This window comes from Sardina pilchardus, chromosome 5 (assembly GCF_963854185.1).
Source record: "Sardina pilchardus chromosome 5, fSarPil1.1, whole genome shotgun sequence".
Lineage (NCBI taxonomy): Eukaryota > Metazoa > Chordata > Actinopteri > Clupeiformes > Clupeidae > Sardina > Sardina pilchardus.
This window is the reverse complement of record NC_084998.1, coordinates 23,774,512-23,797,857: the sequence shown is the minus strand read 5'-3', so window position 1 is coordinate 23,797,857 and position 23,346 is coordinate 23,774,512. Positions and strand designations below refer to the sequence as shown.

Below are 23,346 nucleotides of genomic sequence, written 5' to 3'. Positions count from 1 at the left end.
TTTTCTCGTTTCACAAAGACTGTCAAAAGGAAAAAGGTTCATCATTAATCACAGACAGGGAAAAACATCCGAGGAGTTTAGAATGGTACACTTTCTTTTTATTGTCATCATATATTTATCTGTCCATTGACGCTGATTCATTTATTTTGGGGTTGGGGTTGACATACAAATTGTGCAGTGACAACTGAGCTTGGAAAATAACAAAAGAAAACAAAACAAAAAGAACAGTAAAAAAGGGAGATTACAGTGTCTAGCAATAAGCAGTGGACTAACTGCTCCAAACAGCACAGAGCTCACAAACTCTTCGCTAGCTGGCGAACACTGGAGTAATCCCACTGAATACAGACAGTCTGCGCAGAGGCCCGCTAAACTCCCTGAATGGCAAGATGAAGTGGACAGCTGATTCCTATTCACGTCCATCACAGTTAGTTGACCAAACAAACAGAATGGACAGAGAGGACACAGATGTTTGTTTTTTTACCATCGCATCATATTACACATTGTTATAAAATTGATCCAAAGAGAGTCCTAGGTCACTGTGTCTTGTCCAGGAAGCTTCCATCTTGTCCAGGATGAGATCGGACCCTTCAAACCGTATCCCCCGGGCCCTCACTGCACCAGGTACACCAGTGTGTCCCCGATGTCCACTTTAAGGCCGTTGTCCGTCATGTGCACCTTCTTGTCCTCCAGGTTGATGTGGAAGGTGGACTTGTCGGAGATGGGCAGCTTGCCCTGCTCCTCGCGGCCCAGGATGGGGACTCGCCGTGGGCCCAGCACCGGGTCCTCATAGCGCATCAGCTTCACCTTGGACAGATCTGCCATGAGAGACAAGACACAGTTGAGGCATCACTCATGTCAGGAGGGTCTAATGTCTGGACTAGGTTGGGAGACATTGAAAAAACAAACAAAAAAACTCCGAGCCATTTTATGCCATGGGAAGACTGTTGACATGAAGAAAAACCTCCTAAACATGTAATTTTGAGAAACAGAGATGAGTTTTAGGGGTTAATGGATAAATGGTAATGGGGGGGTGGGGGGTGGGGGGGGTAAATTAATGCTTGGACTAAGTCTAAAAAGGACACAAACTGACATTTTACATGACTTGCACAAATCATAGAGTTCAATCATTGCATGGCGTTTGGGTTTACAATATGCTTCTCAACCAGGCAATGTGATGATCTTTCTTTCATAAAAAAAAAGAAATCTACTTCAAAACATCAAAGTAGAGCGAGCGCAGCCCAAATGATGTGCCAATGGGGGGCAGTGGGGGTGCGCTGTGGTGCCTGCCCTGGTTTGGTCTCTAACAACACCAGAGTCTGAGCCAGAATAGCAGCTTTTTCTCTTCTCTGAACAACAGTGTCTGGAGACTTTTGCAAATAAATAAATAAACAAGCAAATAAATAAACAAACATAAATATATACAAACAGAAGACGCGCACACACACACACACACACACACACACACACACACACACACACACACACACACACACACACACACACACACACACACACACACACACACACACACACACACACACACACACACACACAGAGCAGTCAAAGCCATGTCTCATAAATCACTGCCTCCCACTGAGGCAGACAGGAGACTGCACTGAGAGACAGATTGGAGAGACAGTGAGTGGCTGCTAGAGAGCTGTGTGTGAACGGAGTGTGCTCGAGGCCCGGCGGGGGACCGAGCAGGAGCCTCTACACACACACACACACACACACACACACACACACACTCACACACTCACCTTTGATGAAGCGGTTGACCTTGGCCAGCCGACGGACGATGCTGTCCCGGCTGTCTCCCTGGCGGATATCGATGCGGGTGGTGAAGAGACCGTTGGAGGGCTGCGGGTTCACCACGGACACGGGCACGCCGGGCTAGTCGGGGGTTGGGGAGGAGGGATCAAACACACAACTTGTCAAACAGAGAAACTCAAAGGGCATAGCAACTAACGGACGCACGCGTTCCAAACAGGATGCGCACTTGCAGTGCCTTCCAGAGTTACCTGCACTCTTATTCAACAGGAGGAGCAAAGGGTTGGAGAACATTTGTGTTCGTCAAATCTGGTCTACAATCAACCAATAAAACATGTATAAAATGATTAGAGCCCATTGCCATGAGGGCGAAGGGCATCAAAAGATTAATACTATTCTATAAAGTGTCACAATTATTGGCACCAACTCATTGTTGCTCTGTTGGCAAAGGGGGGTTTGGTAAACTAGTAAAAGAGTCTGTTCCTGTGATGAGGAAGGGGTTTTGGACTATTCTTCGAGGCAGAATCTCTCCAGCTTTGGCCTGGGGCTCTCTTACAGTATGTGCTCTATTCTTGAGCGCAAGCCACATGTTTTCAATTGGATGTAGGTCAGGGGATTGGGACGGTCACGGCAAAAGCTTCATTTTGTTCCGACTTAACCACATTTGAGTGGATTTTGATGTGAGCTTTGGATCGTGGTCTTGCTGGAAGTTAAAACCATGAGCGCATTTTAGCTCTCTGGCAGAGGCAGCCATAGTTTGATTTAAAAATCACTTGATACTTTCTAGAATCTATAATGCCATTTACACAAACCGTACTGCCAGGGCCTCTGGAGGGAAAAACAGCCCCACACCATCGCAAGTCATACACAATATTTAATGTTTGGTATTAGGTGCTTTTCTCAATAGCCTTCTCTATTTCTATGCCAAAGCCACTTTATTGAGTGCTTCGAGTCAAAGAACACCATTTCTATGTACAACAGCAGCACCGTGTCCCAGGTAGATGTCCAATGGAACCTGCCTTTACTTGAAAGGAAGAGGTGACATCTTATGGTGGATTTGAAGACATGGTGACCCTAAGCTGCTTCCAACTCAAATTCTGAATTAATATAATATTTATTTTTAACTGTGGTTTCTGATAAATAGACTTGCGCACTTTTCCAGGCAGGTTCATGACCTCCTTGTCTCCACAGGACGCCAATCAGATGTTGCACTTCCACAACCTCTGACGGTTGCTGGCACTTCATTTTCTGCATTTGCACCTCTCTCTGAGAGTGAGGCATCTAGACTCCTGACATGTAGCCGTCCTACTGCATGCTCGTTGGACCTTATACCTACGTGCCAACTTCATTTCATCAGCCCAACCATCACACCAGCTATCCCACTTGTGATCAATGCCTCGCTAACCTCTGGCACATTTCCAACAGCATTCAAAATGGCTTGGGTAACACCGTTACTTAAGAAACCTTCTCTCAACCCTCAAGTTGAGATCTTACAATCCTGTCTCACTTCGTTCTATCCAAAGGTATCGAATGCGCAGTCACCAAACAGGTCTCTGAATTCCTTTCACGGGACAACCTTCTTGATCCGAACCGATCTGGTTTCGAGAGTGGCCACTCAACCGAAACAGCTCTGTATGCAGATGAGATGACACCCAGCTCTGTCTGTCATTTCCACCTGATGACCCCTTGGTCTCCGCACGAATCTCTGATTGTGTCCGAGACATACACTACTGCACTACTCTCAAAAAGTTAGGGATATCTGGCTCTGAATTGTAATGTTTCAGTAGAGAAAGTACTCCCAGCATACACGGTAAGCCCCTTCAGATAATCCAGAACTCGGTACCATGCCTTGTCTTCAACCAACCCAAAAAGGCATGTTACCCCGTCACTCACCCAGCTATACTGGCTAACTATGGCCACCCTAACTATGGCCACCCCAATATAATGATGATATCTAAGCAATACTCATTTATAATAGATTGCTTAAATATAAACAATGCTCTTACAATGTCAGTGCAATGTGTACTACTGTATGTGTTGTTATTATGATATTGTAAATCACTTTTCATAAAATAACCATTACTATAACCATATGTGCTTTAGTGCTAATGGTTGGTTTAATCTAAGCCAAAACATACCTCAAATAAAGGTCCATTAATGCCTCATTAAGAGGTTTTTATGAGCTTTTTCAATGGTCTTTAGCCAGTGTGACAATAATTCTGGAATGCTCTACATGAAGGAAGCATACTCTCTGCTAAAGGCAAGAGGAAGTGTACTGGGTAGGGGTGCGGTGCTAGGCATGTATAATTCAGTAATGTGACATTCCTCTCACACACACACTGCAACAGCGACTCCATCAGTCTATATAAAGGCTGTTTGTGATGCAAAGAGAAATGTATAACCCCAGCAGTCAGTCGGCAGATAACAATGAAAACCGCAGCTAAAATTAGCACAGCTTGTCTCTCGACACCAGGCTGATTAACCGCCAGCTTCTCGACAGTACAAAGGTTTTCTGTGCCTGTTCATGTGTGTGTGTGTGTGCGCTTGTGTGTCTATCTGCATAAAAGTAAGACAATAATCTGTGTGTGTGTGTGTGTGTGTGTGTGTGTGTGTGTGTGTGTGTGTGCGTGTGTGTGTGTGTGTGTGTGCCTGTGCCTGTGTGTGTCTGTGTGCGTGCACATTTTTTATCCTGACATTGTCTCCTTTACCTCAGATCTGAAGACGCTGAAAGGCTTCCCCGGGCAACAGTCCTCTTTTATTTTGTCATCTGCTTCTGAGGCAAACACAACGTCTATCTGATCCAACTGCAAATGGGTTGGAGAGAGGAGGAGGAGGAGGAGGAGGAGGAGGGGGAGAGGGGACAGAGAGAAGGAGAGTGAAATGGAGAAAGAGTGGGGGAGTGAATGCTGTGTAATTAAATATTAAATGGCTTGCAATCTACAATGCACAGAAGGTCTGAGGTGTTTTGATCGTTTGAGTGTTGTCAGCTGTGGAGCTAACGCAGCAGCACTGAAGGACACTAGCCCCTGGACACAGCAAACGCTCACAAACATCCTGTAACGTCGCCCTTCTCCATCCTGGACTTAATATTTTATGTCCAGATCTGTCCAGCAGTTTATTCCGCATACACATTGGCATACAAGAAAATCTGGTTGTGTGAGCACTCCGCAAACAGACTGCAAGGGGGTACGTTTGTGTATTGAGTGGTGCTTCATAGTCCAAGTTGCTGAAATACCTCCAGGGAGTTGGTCAGGTAAACAATGTTCTCCAGGAGAACGGCGCGCTCGTCAAACTCCAGCTCCAGGTCCAGCACACGAGGTCCACTCTTCTCCAGGTTCTCCTGAAAAAAACCCACACAGGCCAGTCTGGGTTACCACAGCGCATTCTTTACAATCTTTGACATTTGCTCTTTTCCCTACATCGATTTTCACTCATAAATGGGTCATAAAAGTCCAAAACCAACTAGAATCATTTAGTGTTCCATAAAACAGGCTACTATTTGTGGCTCTGGGGACAATCCCCTGCAGAACTTTGTCAGTGATACTGTTTGAGGGAGGTAGGTACTGAGAAATATTGTCTTGTACACCTCTGTGCGCTCACTTCATCCACCCACCCACACACACACACACAGACAGACACACACACACACACACAGGAGAGAGAAACACTCAGGGCTGTCAGATTGCCCTTGATCCTGGAGAGGGAGCAGGGAGGAGGGGAAGGAGGGGGAACAGTCGAAGAGGTGGGAGGGGAGGAGAGGAGAGAGAGAGAGAGAGAGAGAGAGAGATGGAGAGGAGAGCAGAGGGGAGAGAGAGAAAGAAAGAAAGACAGAGAGAAAGGAGAGATGGAGAGGAGAGAGAGAGAGAGAAAGGAGAGATGGAGAGGAGAGGTGAGGAGAGAGAGAGAGAGAGAGAGAGAGAGAGAGAGAGAGAGAGAGAGAGAGAGAGAGAGATGGAGAGGAGATGGCACAAAAGCAGAAGAGGGATGAGAGGGCAAAAAAGGACAGAGAGAGAAACCAGGATAGCAGGGTGGGAAAGAGATTGTGATAAAAAAAAAGAGACAGAAAAAGAGTGAATCGAGAAAAAAGCAGAGAGAAAGATGATACGGCAGGCAAGTGGCAGTGTGGCAGGATAGAGAGAGAGAGAGAGAGCAAGACTGTGTGCGTGTTTGCAGGAGAGTGTAAGTTGCGGCAGAGAGAGAGAGAGAAAGAGAGAAAGAGAGAGAGGGGGGGGGGGGCTGACAAATTGTCAGTCTCACCTTGATCATGGCGACGAAAGGCATCACCCTCTTCATGTACTTCTTGAGCTCTGGCATGGCCCCCAGCTCCCCCGCAATCACCTTATTATCGGGCAGACTCCCGTTACCGCTCTGGAGACGCACAGGGGGGAGAGGAGCGGCACAAATCACTACACCATCTTAGCTCACACACACACACACACACACACAAACTAGTCTACTACAGGCAAACTCATCTGGGAGGAAGAGACTTCACAACACGTGCATTTACAGCACTGTATCGGTTCACCTGTCTGCCTTACACATGAGCTACGGGTATAAATATAGGTAGAAAATAATCCTATTATAAAATACAGCATTATCAAGAACAGCAAAATAAAGTACAATACAGTATTATAACATGCATATAAACAAAAGGTCAAATCATATGTTGCTGGTCTGCTGAACATGGGTACCAAAGAACAACGCACTTTGGTCTCTTTAAGAAGGGTGAAAATGATTGCTATGGTTGCTGGGCAACGCTGCCTGATCAGTCAGTCATTCATAGGTGTGTATGCTCTCCTTCTCCTAACAAGCATGTGATTGCAGCCTCTTTACAAGACGCAAACAGTGTATCTGTCTCAGAGCACACAGAGGATTCATTTATTCTATTGCTAAAATTATGTCTCTATGTTCAAAACCTGTGCTGCACCTTGAGCTGTGTTACAGTGCATCGGATGCATGGGGCGTGTCTGCACTTGGTACTTACCTTGTAATACTTGCCCAGCAGAGAGAGGGCGCTATGCTGCCATGGTGGATAGGTCTTGGCCACATACACATTGCAGTGTGAGGGTTTTCCTGGAGGCTTGGTGTCTCCCTTCTGCTCGGAACAAAAACGGTGAGGTGAGACAGAGAAAGCAGCCATTAACGGATTTCAACAGGGCATCCAAGTTGAAGACCGTGTGCTCTAGCCCACGACAGACGCTGGACAGCTTATTAGATGCTCAGAGTCTCCTCTCTGGTTAGTGAAAAGTGAATGACAAGACAGAGAAGAGAGGACTTGAGAGATGACAAAGGTCAGTGCAACTGACACTCTAAAAAATCCACCAGAACATGTGCTTTCTACAGCTTCTCTTCTTTAACCCAGGGCATCAAAAAAAAGAAAGAAAAAAAATCACCGCCAGTGGCACTGGAGAGTTTGACAGCCCCATTTACGATTTGCTCACTTCAAAGTAACCGACCAGAGGAACACAAGTACTGAAGAGAAGTCACAACTGAACCAACAACCAATCGCAAAGCACGCCATGGCCCATTGGCACTGTGACATCAATCTAGCCGTGTGTGACCCCGCCCCCTTCACTCGGTCACACATCAGAGCGGAAGGGTTCTGATCTGATTCAGCGTGACGTCCACTGCTTTGCGGCCATGGTTACGGAGCTGAGAAAAGCCCCACTCAGAGAGTGGCACTTTGGTCCATTACGTGGGGCCAGTTTGGAGGGAGGGGGCTCGGAGAGGACTCTTTTAAAAGCCCCCCCCCCTGCAAATGTGCCCGCCTGTCAGAGGGAATCGGAGCCCACGTGAAGGTCATCCTACGTGACAGCTGTCGAGGAGAGTCGAGGAGAGTGACTCGATCAGGATGGCTCACTTGCAGCACACTCAAAAAGAAGGGAGGGGGAAAAAAGCAAGAAAGAAAGAAAGAAAGAAAAAAAAGACAAATGATAGCTGTGGGGGTGGGATGAGGAGAGTGCTGCTCAACACTGCCCTTTGAGGGAGAGCCGCACATCCAGATGTATTACTGAGGGGTGCACATCCATCTAGTGCAGAGAGGGGGAAATGAGCTGGAGCAAGGAGAAGTGAGGCAGAGACAGTGAGAGTCGCGCCACAGCTGCTCAGAGACAACGAGTCTCCGCCATTAAACCACATTTAGCACTCATTACAAATGCTCTCCTCAAACTCTACAAAAGTGCTCACGTTAAGTTACCGTAATTTCCCAACTTATATATTGATGTTGCTAAATTTCTTCAGCTATGAGGATAATGCACGAGGGCCAGTTAATAATGGTAGTAATATGGTTTTGTTTCTTTTAACTTGCATATAACACTGTCCTGCGGCTTACACACACAATGCGGCCAATACACAGAAAATTACTGTAATGTCAACATAGGGTTGGGGGGGGGGGGGGGGGGGTTGCCCATTATAGAAAAGAACTCCGAAATCTCATCCTCGTGCCATATCTGGAAAACACCTCCAACACATTGGAGGTTGTTATTCCACTTATAAATAATCCCTGCTACCACACATACAGTAGAAAACAATGGGTTCTGTTTAAAAAATAAACCTTTGAAGAAGTTTGGGTTGTTGCTAAGCCGGAATCCTTTAGCTTGCTAGCTGTTTCTGAATCATGTATAATCAGATATTGTGCTATCAAACATCAACATTTATTTTGTTTACACCACTTAACAATATCTGATATCCTAGTTCATTTATTAGCTTGCATGACTACAGACAGACTGTGCAGCAGTCACCTTGTAGCCTTTGTAGAAGGGCAGTGTTACAATCAACCTTTATTTAAAATGGCTGATATAGTTCACACTCAGTTTCCAGAGCATTCATTGATTGAGACTATTTCCACCTGATCAACTTCAGACAGAAAAGGCAGCTTGGGTGTATAGGGAGGGAAAGTAATCTCATCGCCACCTGGTGGTTGCGTTCCTGGAGGCTAGCGGGAGAGGATGGGATTTTCTTTTAGAAAAAATATATCTCGGCCCACGATCGGAAGTTAGTTAAATGCCTTCAATATGCTATCCATGTAGGTCAGCTCTATTGCTTCTAGTGGTCATACTTTATTTTTTAGGATCAGTTTAATTGTTTTGAGTTTGTTTGTAACATGGTGATAACGAACTACAGTAGCTAGCTACAGTAGCATTTGACGTCACCAGTTTGGGCGCTCCATCTCCAACTGATCAAAACGGCAATTTGCTTAACTTGCTTATCATATTTTTGTAATAACAGAGAGCGATGTAAACCGCGTGGTAATTACCTTTATGTTGGGATAACTTGTGTTGTGCTCCTACTCACACAAGAGCTGGCAGTAAGTGTGATTGTCTACTAACTAACCAACTAGCTAACAGGCTAATAAACAAACCATGCTAGGTGAGTAACGTCGTCGAAGGGTGTCACGTCACTTGAAGTTGTAGTCCATTTATGAAATGAAACGAGCAATTACGTTTTTTTTAAATAAGGCGAAATAGAGTCTGATATTTTCACAGTTAGTAGATTATTACAGTATGCCGACTGAAAAATATTTTTGGTGGATAAGATCGCTGGTATAGCTGCGTAGTATTTTTTTGAAAAGTCGGTCTATGGGACTTAACATTGGAGCTGCTCTTCGATAGGAACGCAACCACTTGGGGCGCTGGTTTTCACTTTCCCTCCCTATTGCATGGATAATGATGATTGGGGCAGTTACTCTTGTCCCCAGGTGGGGGCGTAAAGTGTATTGTAATCTCACACTAAGTAGAGGGTCACCATATCTGGGTACAGGCTTCATAATGCTATGGATCCAAAGGCAGATGCAGTGCTTTTTTCCCCTTCTTCCACAGACCAGTTGTACAAGGTGAGCGTCTGCAATCGCAACTGTTCGCAAACACAGCTGTTCAAAAGCAGTAAAAGAAAGGAATGAACAGCCAGCTACACTATCTCGCCTGAACTTTATCCACAGGGACAACCTGACCCAGAAATCAGCAGACTATGGTCCAGACTCCAGAACTCTATCAGGGTCTTTTCAAAGGAGTTGGCAACCAATACTACTGCTGACAGGGCCAATCCTCTGAGCCATGAATGCAGATGGAGCACATTGACAAGCCGAGGTTTGGTTGGAAGCGATTCGGAATGGCCCCATGAATGGCTGTGGCGCAACTGGCTGAGGCACCTGCACTGTACGTTAGCGACCCGGATTCGATTCCCGCTCCCGGAGTCCTTTCCGGATCCCACCCCTACTCTCTCTCCCATTCACTTCCTCTACACTGTCACTCTCCACTGTCTCGGTCATTAAAGGCATAAAATGCCCAAACAAATATACTTTAAAAAAAGGAAGTGGTTGGGAAGTGTCTGTAGGCGTGCTGAGAGTACCTTGCTCTTGGGCGGCGCAAGATAGGCTTTGAGGCGGAGGCGCAGGTCGTGGGCCGTCTCCATCAGATACTGAGACGAGCGCATCAGAATCTCATCAACCGGACCAGCTACTGGCCACGAGGCCTTCATCAGGGACGTGGTCTACAAGAGAGGGGCAGGACATTTATTCATAGAACACTTCCTTATTTATCTCTTTATTTATTTATAGAGCATTTATTTATTTACTTAAATGTACTTTATGTATGCATTACACAAACAGAAGTAGTCAATAACAGTAAATAAAACATGCATATACTTTCTCACACACACACACACACACGCACGCACGCACGCACGCACGCACGCACGCACGCACGAAAACAAACATTAACACGAGGAAGCAAACACCACTCCAAAAGGTGTGGGCCTCACCTTGCCAAGCAGTGACCAGGTGTGTTCACACAGGTGAGGACAGATGGGCGCCAGCAGCAGGGTCTGTCGCTCGATGAACTGGAACACGAGGTCGCGGTGCATGCCCTCGATGGCCAGCTCGCGGTACTTGTCCTTAGCAGCCTGAACGCGGCATAGCCGTAACGGAAAATAACAGTCAGATCATATGGAATTATGAGAGTCATGAGTCAACCAGTCACGGTGGCTTGAATATCTTCTACGGCTGGCCTGGGTCAGTAAGAAGATGAAGAAGCTTTAATGCAGCTTATGTCAGGTTAAATCAATAGCAAATGATGTCAATGCTTAAAAGAAAAACACAGGAGATATAATCTGGTAACATATCAGGTATGTAGTCAGTATAACTGCATAAATTCATACTGAATGTATAATTCATGTGCATTACAATAAGGTCAGTGGGCAGCCAGACACTTTTCAGAGGACTATATATGTATATATATATATATAGGTCCAAATGAGAGTGTCTGGTTGGAGAGATATGTAGCAGACAGACAGGCTTTACCTGGAACTCAAAGAAGCCAGACTTCAGGGCCTCCTTGTACATCATTCGGTCGTAGTGCTGCTCTGTGCGCAGGATCCCTGCATTCATGTCACTGAGAGAACACAGAGAGAATAGAGCACAAACAGACAGGAACCATCAGAGACCTCCTCTCTTTGCCTCAGCAGACATTGCCATTAGCATCTAGCCGAGAGACAATACATCCAGATCCTTCACACAGCCACCACACTATGGTCTGCATTATGAACCATCATAGACATGTGAATGGGTATAAAAAGCACTTCTATATCTGCATAGTGAAACAAGATGAGAGTAAGCACATTCAGAAACTGGTGGAGAGGGCCCATAGTGTGTCTCTAACTACAGTATATTCTTTTTGGCTGAAGTTCAGCAAACTGGCAAGGGCCGCATTTCCTAGATTCGTTAAGAAGCTCTTAAGTGCTAAGAACTTCTTAGGAGCGCTCTAAGAACGTTCTAAGAACGCTCCTAAGAAGTTCTTAGCACTTAAGAGCTTCTCAACAAATCTGGGAAACACAGCCAAGGTCCTTTCTATGGCACATCAGGCATGAGTCCAATGCATTAGGGCCCCACTCGCTTCATGGTGGTTCTTCTAGAGCAGTGTGTGTGGGTCAGTACCTGACAAACACGCGGTCGTTGAAGGAGTCGGCCGGCCCCACGCGCAGGTTGTTCTGGTTGGCGATCATCTCCTTCACCCACTCCACCCAGGTGTACAGACGCAGGATGCCGGCATCGGCCATGGCCTCCACGAAGTTGGCATCCTCCACTGTGTCGCCCGCGTCGGCCAACGCCATCCTCATACCTGTCCAGGAAACACACGTTTACACACTGATGGGGGAAAAAGAAGCGATCCTGTGGTGACTGGAGGCAAGCATCTAAACTGGAGGACAGCGTACATGCGAAGGTAAATGTGGCTATGAATAACATTCAACAACCCGACTACAGTTGTAGATGAATGGCTTACCAAGCAGCTAAGACAGACAGAGAGACAGACAGACAGACAGACAAGCACACACACACACACACACACACACAGAGTTAGATGGGCCAATTGCACCAAATGCCCCAAATGCTAAACAAAAAAGGAAGGCACTCAAGGTACTGGGTTCATCTGAAGGTAGACCCTACTACTCCTGCATACCCAGAAGAAACATAGCCTCAAGCATACACGCCACCCACAATGACTCATCTTTTGTCAGCGGCCACACACACATTTATAGCTGTGGTTAAAGCCCACAGGCAACACACGCCATCTGTACACACACTTATTTTACACCAGAAGGACTGTGTCTCCGAGAAGGGAATTCTATTCTAAACGCAAAGCACCTCAGGCCTTTTCCCCTCCATTTGAAGACTTCACCACCAGTAAAGCAAACGCTGAGAAACGACGCTGTCCTCACCTCTCAGATCTCTTACACAGAACACTTACATGCCCACACACACACACACGGTTCAAGCAGCGTTCCTAGAGGCACACCACTCAGCAGGGGCCTAATCCAGACCCAACCAAACACACCGATGATACAACCCTGACTGCCTGCGGTGAAAATGGATAGAGCACTTGGGGACTTCTATTCTGTGATAATTACTATGTTCAATGGCTTGCTCGGGGTGCCTTGAGATAATGTGTGAGTCTTGCCTAATGAGTTGAAAGGCTTATACTGGGCATGTGACGCTCAGTCTCAGAACAGTTTTCAAAGTTCATTGCTAACATATTCATGACTTCATTTTCGCTACAGATTTAACCAGTAGCCCCAAGAACAGAACCTCCAAATGTCCTCAAATAACCCTCCGAAGACTGTAGTGTCACCAGAGGGTGGAGCTCCGATCTTAAAGGTACAGTGTGTGACTCTAGTCGAACACACATTTTGTCAAATTCAAAGCACATTCAAATTCAGGCCTTCTAGCTGTCTGTTTGCTATGTGCCGACTATGTAAATGTAAAAAGAAGCAACACGGTTCCACTGAGCCAATTCCAACCAATCAACACGCTCCTTCAGAGGCACAAAAGGCACGCGTTTAACTCTGATTGGCTGTTAAGCTCAAAATGAACAATCTTTCCCCAGAATCACAGTGTATCTTTAAACACACGTTTACACACAGACGGTAAAAAATACGCGATCCTGTGGTGACTGGAGGCAAGCATCTAAACCGGCGGACAGTGGACATGTGAATGTAAATGTGGCTATGAATAATTTTCATCAACCCGACTACAGTTGTACATGAATGGCTTACCAAGCAGCTAAGACAGATAGAGAGACAGACAGACACAGACACAGACACAGACACAGACACACACACACACACACACACACACACACACACACACACACACACACACACACACACACACACACACACAGACACACACAGACACACACAGACACACACAGACACACACAGACACACACACACACAGACGCTTAGCGGCAGAACAATTATCACTGATTGGAACTGATCACCCACACTGCTCAAGGACCAAATGAGAGCTGCATGCAGCACTGTGAGAGGGCAGACTCGGCCCATTGGCTGCAACTGCTGCTGCTGGCTCACTCACCGTCTGCGGAGAACTTTGAGATGGCTTGGCTCAGGGTGAGGAAGTTCCCCGTGGACTTGGACATCTGGCGAACACAAAGCTCAGTCTGATCAACACGTCCAATCGAGGATACAGACAAAAACTGACAGATGGATGCACACATACACCAAAAGACTACATTACCAATAAACAAGCACACCTTACTTAGCCAGAGCGCAAAAAGCCATGTCCATTACCTTCTCAGAGTTGAGCAACAGGTGTCCATTTGCGCGTACAGCTTGGGGCCACTTCTGACTGTTAAACAAATAAATAAATAACAATAATAAAAAAAAGATTCTCCTTAGAAACTGAAAAATATCAGAAACACTTCACTGGCTAATTAGACACGCACTGACTGACACACTTGTCGGTCGGAGCCATTACTTTGGAAAAGGTCAGCTGACTTACAGGAGAAAGTAGGCCTTTCCGTTTCATTAGCGCAAAGACACAAGATAGAAAACCACACACAGACACACTTTAAAAAGTTAAGGCAGGCTGAATGGTTATACCATCACACACACACACACACACACACACACACACACACACACACACACACACACACACAGACACAGACACAGAGAGAGAGAGAGAGAGAGTCTGATTTCTCAGAGTAAGAAGAGGTCGACCATCTCCCAAATTAGAGCACTTTAAGAGCTATATTAAGGCATTATGGGGAGAAGTGAGTGTCTGGGTAGATTTATTTCACTAGAGAATGAAGCTGGTCTGGTCTTCAGGATGACCTTAAATCGTCTGCCGGGGAGAGAGGCTCTCTCAAGAGGCTGCTGCGTCTAACCACTTCAGCTTCCAATGTCAAACCCACACCGGTGCTAGAAAATCACCCTGTCCCACAATTTACCTCAATTGGGGGCTCTGGTCATAGCCTTTGAGGAATCACAACTGACTGCAACTTTGCCAGCAGATATTCTCACAACACACAGGTGTGCTGAGACTACAAAAGACAGCTGGGGAAACTGACAATGTGTCATGATTAGGGGTTACACACAAGCTGCTTGACTCTCAGACTAGCTTGAAATATAACTTTTCTTCCGCGCAGTTTTTCTAAATTATATAGCAAGTGTAATACTGAGGATGCGAAGCACACTACATGTGTGTGTGCGGGAGTGTATTCCAGTGTGTGTGTGTGCCACTGAAGAAGCGATGATGAGACCAACATCCCTCGGAGGATGGGCTCAGCTGCTGTTGTGTGCGTTCTGCTTGCTATTATATGATATAGCTATATGGTTGACCAAACAGACTGACAACTGATTGAGCTATATGATATAGCTATATGGTTGATCAAACAGACTGACAACTGATTGAGCTATATGATATTATAGCTATATGGTTGATCAAACAGACTGACAACTGATTGGACACCAGAATATGAGTGTGAGTGTGAGTGTCTGTGTGTGTGTCTGTGTCTGTGTCTGTGTGAGCCATGAATACATTTTGTCCCATACTTGCCATTCACGTGTGTGTGTGTGTGAGTGCATATACTGTATGCATTATGCATGTATCCTACCTGTCCTTGGGCCACATGGCTACGTGGTTGTACAGGTAGTAGGACAGGTGGTTGGGCACCAGGTCCTTCCCGGACACGCGCACGTCCACAGGGTACCAGTAGTCAAACTCCCTGCGCAGCCTCTGCAGATGCTCCTTGGGGATGTCCGTTTTGGGGAAGGGGGCGCTTTTGAAGAAGATGAAGTCCCACACCTCCCTTGTCATCTGCTCAGGCCTAGGATGGGGAAAACAAAACAAAACAACATGAAAGAGATGAATCAATAAAGATTGAAAAAATAAAAAATAAAGTCAAAAGAAAGTGTCCTAAAGCTGTGTTTTGTGCTTTTCGTGATACATTAGACGTGTTCAGTTGAGCTCATCCTTGTCCTTAAAGATGTGCTTAAAGAATGCTTCTCAATTCAATACAGCTCAACTGTCTCATTCTCTCCTGCAGTGTGTCCAGAAGGTGCAACATGCAGAGAGGGAGTGCAAGCGTGACTGTGTGTGTGTGTGTGTGTGTGTGTGTGTGTGTGTGTGTGTGTGTGTGTGGCAGGTGTGCGGTATTGTCTCTATTGACGCTATAGTGTTTTTTCTCTGTATCCTCCAGAGTGAAGCTCAAGGGGACCTGCTGTGAGCTGGAGGTGTGTGTGTGTGTGTGTGTGTGTGTGTGTGTGTGTGTGTGTGTGTGTGTGTGTGTGTGTCTGGGGCGGCCGGGGACGTGCCTGATGCCCAGAGGAGAGGGCCCTTGGCCGTTGAGGACCCCTCCCTGGAGGAAGTGTGCCACCGTGTAGTAGGCCATGTAGATAGTGGAGTCCGACAGAGACTCAATCAGCCACTGCTCGTCCCACGGCAACCGGGTTCCTATGGCAACAGAGACAAAGGATCACAGTAAGAGGGATGGGGGAGGCACTTCCCAGGGCTCTCCAGGTGATTGCTAATGTGAGCTATTTGAGGTCTTTTGGGGAAAAACATGAAACAAAAACAAACAAGAGCTCTCAGCATCGATGAGAGAAAAATAACTATTCTTCTCACACCCCTCCTTCACAAATGAGTGTTGTTGCTAATGTACTTTTTTTACATTCTAGTGGTGATCATTGAAAGAACAAAAAGGAAAACAAGACGGTGGATGGACGAGTTGCCAAAAGGGGTCATGGCCGAGACGAGGCGGCTCGGGGAATGAACCCAAACGTACCGAGCCCGTAGGTGCGGGAGCAGGCGTGTTCCTGGAGCCAGGCTAGCGTGGCTTCAAAGTTTTTTCGGGTCTCCTCGCAGAACCTTAAATCGATGGCGTGGAAACACAAGAGGTCAAAGGGTAAGCAAACACCGGGACAAACCGCAAAACAGTCTTGGGAATCGTCTCAAGAAAGGACGAAGATTTAATATTGCAACATAGTGCATGTCCAAGCAGAAACGCTGATCTGAGGCTGCATTCTAGCTAAAAATAGCTTTTTTTTTGCCCCAACAACGAATTGGCAAGAAAACAAGAGCGAAAGCTGACTCACGTCTCCATGGGCTTCAAACAATCCATAGCTTGCTGCTTCCACTCTGCATCACCATAATCAAGATACCTGAGACGCACAGACAAAACACACACAGTCACCTAGCAGGACAACACTGGGCTCCTCACATACCAGCCCACAAAACACTCACTAGCAATGTTCAAACACAAAATTAAAAAATGTCAAAAGGTTTGCATAAAATGTGCATTTTTCCACAGTTCTCTATAAAAAACACATCCACACACACACACTCACACACACACACACTTACCACTGGTCACAGAGTGCAACCACACACTCGTCTGCTGAGCGTGACATCACCTGCTTCTCTGGCTCCATGTAGATCAGAGCCTCACCCTATGGGAGGTGAATAAAGATGAACTCACTCACACACAGCCATCTTGGCATTACCCACAACAAATCAGCACATTTTAGTGAAGACAGACAAATGAAATAGCAACATCAAAGTAGACTTTGAATTAGATATAGAAGGGGCCAACACACATTGAAACCCGAGCATACAGTATATTCCTTCACGCATGCACGTAGACACACAGACACAGACACAGACACAGACACAGACACAGACACAGACACACGCAGCAGTGTCTCAGGAGCGGACCATAAAGGTGCCAAAGGTGAACTACCTTCTCCACCATCATCTTCTGGATTGGTTTCTTCACGTCCTGGACTCTCTGACCCTTGTATCCCTCCACCAGCATAATCTACACGTGAGAAAGCACACAGCATTTCCTCACCATTCCAAATAACCATGAAAAAACATCAGAAGCAGAAAACGTCCTCGCCATTGTGACTGTGCATGTGACCCAGGGCCTCACCCCCTCGTAGAAGCCCTTGAGGTAGACCTTCTCCTTGGCCTCGGCCAACTTCTCCCTGTCGTTCTGACTCTGGATCTTCAGCTCGTCGCAGACCACTGGTGCGGACAAGTTCCCGTATCCAGGGATGTCGATGATGGGCACCTAAGGGAGCAGGAGACAAGACTCTAACTCAAACCGTACTATCTGTAGCTACTGTAGACACTCGCAACAAACAAAAACCTCTCTTATGCTTCTTGACACAGGCTGCAAGACACAAGTGCTTTGGCATGGAGAGGGAAAAAAAGTGGGGCCAGAGTATAGAAAGATTTTCCACAAGTGCACTCTTACACAGCTATCACTACTACTACTACTACTACTACTACTACATTCATAAATCCAATGTGTATGTGGAGTATATTATAGTGTACAACAGTAATTGTGACAATAGGAGCAGTAGTAGTGGTAATACAGTAACAGAGAATTTGCAATCAAAGCAAGCACATCCAATTAAAAAATGGGAGCAGGACAAAAAGCCACGCAAGTCAAGAGAAAAGTCTGCTGTGGCCTGAAACGTCACGTTTCTTTTAAATAAAAATATTGGGAGCAAAATTCTGGTTGCAGTGGACTTTTCTCTTGACTTAATACAGTAACAGAGAGCAAAACAGAGAAACTAGCAACTAGAAACTAGCTTTTGATTGTGAGTTTGTGAATTCTAAATGATGCATTGTAGACAGGGCATTCAGCATAGGCTTGCCTTTTCTCTCTCTACATCAGCTGCTGTGTGTAAGTGTTAATGATGTAACATTTTCAGCTTACTGGGTATATATGACCAGTACAGCCAATTAACATCACATTGATTTTTATCTGCTTACCGGCTCGAAGGGCAGGACCATCTTGTCTTCAATTCCATACTTTTCCCTCAGTGCCTATAAAATAAGACAGGAATTTGAAAACGCACTGCTTTCAGTATGATATGTATATTGATTCACCAGATTTAACTGCCAACAGTTTCTGAAATCAGCAAAAGATGGTCTGGCAAGATGGTCTGTCACCTGTTTCTTTTTTATGTCTCTTAGGGCGGCAATATCATCAGGAGCATCGGATGGAACACTGGTGACAATGCCTGTGCCTGAGGTAGACAATCACACAAGGTCAAGGTCAAGGTCAGCCACACAAAATCACAGCAACCACAAAGCCATGCAGAGACCCTCATTTGCAGACACTCATATGCAGACAATGTTCTAGGTTACCATACAAATCCTTATTTACATGAGCTTGCCTTGGGCCCTGTGCCTCGAGATTACCCTAAGCTTCTTAACACGAGGCAAATGCTACAAAATTGAGCAAGAGATAAACCTGACAACTCAATTTTACTGCAAGACAACAAAAACTAACAACACCAGCCCACCACGATGAGAGAAATGATATATCAGTGATGAGTCCATGTTGGGAACATGGCATCAGACTGATGGTTAGTTAGCCTTTAGCTGTACTGTAAAATGGCAGCCGTGTGTACTGTACTCCTAATTAATGCCATCAGGCAGCGAGGGCCTCGAGCACATGGCCCCTTCACCACATCTGTGGTTTGTGTCTGGTGTCTCAGAATGGCCATGTAGTGGCTATGAAAGATGCTGGGTTATGGCCTATGCAGAATACATTTTTCTTCCACAATTGGTCATGTCAGACTAGGCAATCAGACAACCTCAAATTCTTGCCTCTGTCCTCGTGGGGAAATTGGCCACATTACAAGATCTATCGTAGCCTTCTCGTCGCATACACCTAGTATTAGGCAATGTGTTTAAAAATAAAGAGTCCTGGAAACACCCAAAGGCTGTATGTAGAGCACAGTCACTTTGATTGTGCTTGCTTGCATTTGGCACCTCCACTATACATTATTTATGTACATTATCCGTATGTGCATATGTAAAGTACACATGCTAGCTGGAGATGGAGAGAGGGAGAAAGAGGGAAATGAGGTGAGGGAGAAGTGTCTCAGTACCTTTGTCCTCTTTGATGGTGAGCATGGGCAGAGCGTAGATGACCTTGTAAGACGTGAGCGGAGCGCTGAGAGAACATCCCAGAATATCCTGCACAACAACAGCCAACCATGGGGTCAGTGAGACCTCATCTCCAATCTCAAACACAATACCAAGCAGCCAAAAAAAACGACCACGTCCTCTCAAAAGAGACCATGCTGCCTTTACTAACCTGACCCAGGAGCTCCATGACCACAGGCACCACTCCGTTCTCCTTGGTGAAGCCCTGGTAGGCCATGTTTCGGGCGGACCTGCGTGTGCTGATGAACACCTCCCCGCTGGCCATCTCAAAGGCCACGTACCTCATGTCCGGCCGCACCCAGCAGTTGGTCTGGCCAAACATGGTCTCGGGCCGCAAGGTCGCCGCCACCAGGAAGATATTCTTGCCTTTGAGGGCACTAAATGCAAACAGGGTGAATTAGTCCACAGTGTAGTGATGTTGAGTAAGCAAAATTAACAATAATTCATGGTTATTTCCCAATAATTTTAGCCAAAATACATACTATATAATACCATCTAACTTTGTACTCTCTAAGTACTCTCTAACTTTGACAAATAAAGCAGCAAATCAACTCAATCAAATCAATCAGAGCACACACCTGAGTTTTGCTGGGAGAGGATCCACCAGCTTCATCTTGATCAGTGTGTACTCCTGCGGGCCCACTCCCTATGGTGGCGTAAAGATTTTAAGAAGAATGCACACATCGTAAATGAAATTAGAAGTTTCTTCAACAAATCAACAGCTCGAGCTCACCTCTCCTGTCTGTCGGTCATGGTCCATACAAGGCTGGCCATCTTTGGGGGAGTAAACGGTGTATCTGTAGAATAAGACCATAAAGAATGGCAAATATGTGCTACAGAAATACATAAGCATGATGCTGTTTGGGACAGAGAACAAAGTAACTACCTCTTTCCAAACTTAATCTTCTTCCTCTCCTTCAAAGTCATGAAGTGCCACCTCACAAAGGAGTCATAGAAAGGATTCACGTCAGTTGTGATGAATGAACGACGCCAGTCCACCTGAAACAGACCCCACATGAGGGCACATGTTAAAAGCAACATTTTGATATTGGGTGATTCAACATTCATTTCTCTAAAAACAAAGAGGACAATTTTGTCAAAGTTGCAAATAATAAGACATAATAACATATAATATAGCATAAGATATATAGCAGTACAAATACTGAGGTACCATGCTACAAAACAAGACACATACAACCTGATGCTGTTGCTATCCTATAATAATGTGAAGTACTCATGCAGTCAAAGGCATTCAGCACAATACTGAGGCCATTTGAGGTTTTCCGCTGTACCTTAACTCCCATACCCTTCAGGTCCTTCACAGCGAGGGGTGGGAAGTACTCCAGCCAGTGCTCAGCATCAGCAAACTTGACAATCTCGTCATCACGCAGGCCCAGGGATTTCATGATGTCCCACTGGAACTTGGAGCTGCCTGCCTTGGCTACTGCTTTGCTCTGACACAGTACACAGAAAGGGAATGTCAGCACTGGGACTAAGGTGCATTTTAGTGGAGTAGGGTGTTAAAGCAACAGTAAAGCACTTTTCCTCTGTCGCAAGTGCGCCATTTGTTTATCGAGTAATCTGTAATGTCCACAGACAAGGTAGAGTATGTTGCATGATTTTCTGAAAGTATGATGTATCACGACATCAGTATGATGTATCACGACATCAGTATGATGTATCACGACATCAGTATGATGTATCACGTGTAGTTTCTTATGTCTCATTCCATTGAACTACAGATTCGCTACCCGATCTGGTAAACTTACACAGTGCAGTCATAGCCGATAGAGACCCGCACAACTAATGCAGAAGTGCCATTCACCCTGTTACGAGTTGATGAACCACTGAAATGATTTTGGAAACATTATTTTAAGGTACTAAAAACTCTTTAGTGTTGCTTTAATTTAAGAGTGGCTTGTGAGTCTTGTGAGCAAAAGTACAGCACAAACCCTCATCTCAAGGTGATACTGTCCATAATGTAACATTGAGCAGTCTTCACCTTTTTGCCTTTGGACTTGTCCTTAATTATGATTTCATCTGACAGGTTGGGCTTCTCCTCTTCCTCCTCCTCCTCATCAGGAAACTGGGGTGGGTTCCCATACAGCTCCATCTCTCTCTTCAGTTTGTCTGCGCAGGCCTATTAAGGTCATATGACATTAGACACTAGACTACAACCAACACACACTCTAAATACTGTAACATGTTATCACTGAGAGGTATGTATACTGGCACAGTGACTGGTTTGAAACTGGTTTGACCTCTTTAAAGCCACATACTCACCTTGATTGGCATCCCAGTACAGTGAAGTCCAAACGGAAATAGGCATTGTTTTCCTTTCAGGCGCTGGTATCCAACACCAAACTGTGTCACAACAGCACAGAGTGATTAGAAAATCTGCAAACTATTCCAGTATTCACAGTGCATTAATGCAGAGTACATGACTATGGATGGAGTGGACCTCACCTCACACTTCGAGAGGCAGAAAGTGTGTCCAAGATGCAATCTTCCATTCATGTACGGATAGGGAAAGGTGACAAAATATTTCTTCTTCCTGGAAATAACAAACCAAAACACAGGATTCAAGCACCACTTTTTTTTCAATTCCATCCAGTAAGACTTTACCATCCAAACTGTTAGAAACTCACTCTTTACTCTCCCCAAGTGTGGTCGGAGCATTGCTTTCAAACACTTTCTCTTTATCCCATTTTTGCTGAATCTCTTCCTCGATCTTTCTCAGGTAGTCGAGTTTAGCAGTTCCTTTTCGTTCCTGCAGAAAAGAAAAAAAACACAGCTGATATCTGGCATCTAAACGAAACTGGACCACAATAGCTGATGCAATGCATTGGCAATGATGATAAACCATGATTTTCACAAACTATCACTCCAGGAGTAATAGACGAGAATAAAAGCGGCATGCAACACAGTTATTTTGCTCATTTTGAAACAGTGCTTATTTACAACTTGCGCGATAATGATTGTAATGACAGCTGTTGGACTTTACAATCATGCTGACACTAGTACTGATGGGTGATTTAACTAGCTTTGTCATGCTCATTACGTGCTAACAGAGGTATTCAAAACTTGCAAACAAGCTCTCAACTGAACAAAATATCAATATTTACTAAAACACAGATATTACAACAGAATTGCTGGTCTTAAAACATGGTTAATACACCCCAAGACAATGGCAACAATGCAGCCAGGCATGGTCCCATTGCCTTAACGTTAGCTAGCATTTGCGTCATTTTGCTAGCTGGCTGACATCTGTGTCAACGTAACTTCTGTAGGCTAAAAAACTTATCTAGACTCATATTCCTTACACAATTAACAAATTAATGGAAACGTTGTTATAATTGAGAGATATCATACTCACCGTCATTTCAAGAAAACTTTCAAGAACCTAATCTAGCGAACCTGAATGAAAACCCACGCTTCCTTGGCAAGCGGCTGCGAAGCTATCGCGAGATGCAACGTGTACAACTCATCAGATTCTGTAGGATTATGGGAAATCAAGGTTTTTTTTGCTGGCCCTTTCAGATTGTGGATACTGTACTAGAAATGGAATTGATTGAATAAAAGGTAAATTGGATTTGGAACTAAAAATATACACTGAAATAATTCTACATTTTAAAAAAATATAGATTTATAGGTATTTTTAAAGAAATGTCAGAGGGGTTAACAGATGCAAATGTAGTTGATGTGTAATGTGAAGATGGACAGATATATTTGTTTGAAGTATGGATTAAAAAAGTGGGATCATTGTAGCTAATGACATCTACTGTACCTCCTATTCAATTTTACATGGTGATAAT

At 45.2% G+C, this 23,346-nt stretch overlaps 1 protein-coding gene across 1 annotated transcript; it reads right to left on the bottom strand.

Moving 5' to 3' along the window:
• Positions 1-91: 91 nt before the first annotated feature.
• On the bottom strand, positions 92-23,006 carry lars1b (leucyl-tRNA synthetase 1b). Its single transcript, XM_062537018.1, has 32 exons — positions 22,908-23,006; positions 22,180-22,301; positions 21,998-22,085; positions 21,815-21,895; positions 21,534-21,671; positions 20,824-20,985; positions 20,418-20,530; positions 20,265-20,328; positions 20,110-20,177; positions 19,683-19,908; positions 19,474-19,561; positions 18,527-18,603; positions 18,347-18,400; positions 17,496-17,636; positions 17,304-17,381; positions 16,928-17,013; positions 16,660-16,725; positions 16,350-16,432; positions 15,880-16,018; positions 15,180-15,392; positions 13,852-13,909; positions 13,637-13,700; positions 11,699-11,882; positions 11,066-11,156; positions 10,528-10,668; positions 10,117-10,257; positions 6,755-6,865; positions 6,028-6,138; positions 5,006-5,110; positions 4,479-4,574; positions 1,761-1,893; positions 92-815 (listed from the first exon to the last, which is right to left on the bottom strand). Exons 1-32 carry the CDS (start codon positions 22,911-22,913, stop codon positions 610-612), a joined length of 3,534 nt encoding a protein of 1,177 aa, XP_062393002.1. The 5' UTR covers positions 22,914-23,006; the 3' UTR covers positions 92-609.
• Between the last annotated feature and the right edge of the window lie 340 nt (positions 23,007-23,346).

What these genes read in the sequence shown, in the direction of transcription:
- lars1b (XM_062537018.1), bottom strand. An exon ending in TCTGCCTCTCGAAGTGTGAG is followed by an intron (nt 21,896 to 21,997) that starts GTGAGGTCCACT and finishes GTTGTGACACAG; the next exon opens with TTTGGTGTTGGATACCAGCG. An exon ending in CCTCTCCCAGCAAAACTCAG is followed by an intron (nt 19,909 to 20,109) that starts GTGTGTGCTCTG and finishes GTTTGCATTTAG; the next exon opens with TGCCCTCAAAGGCAAGAATA.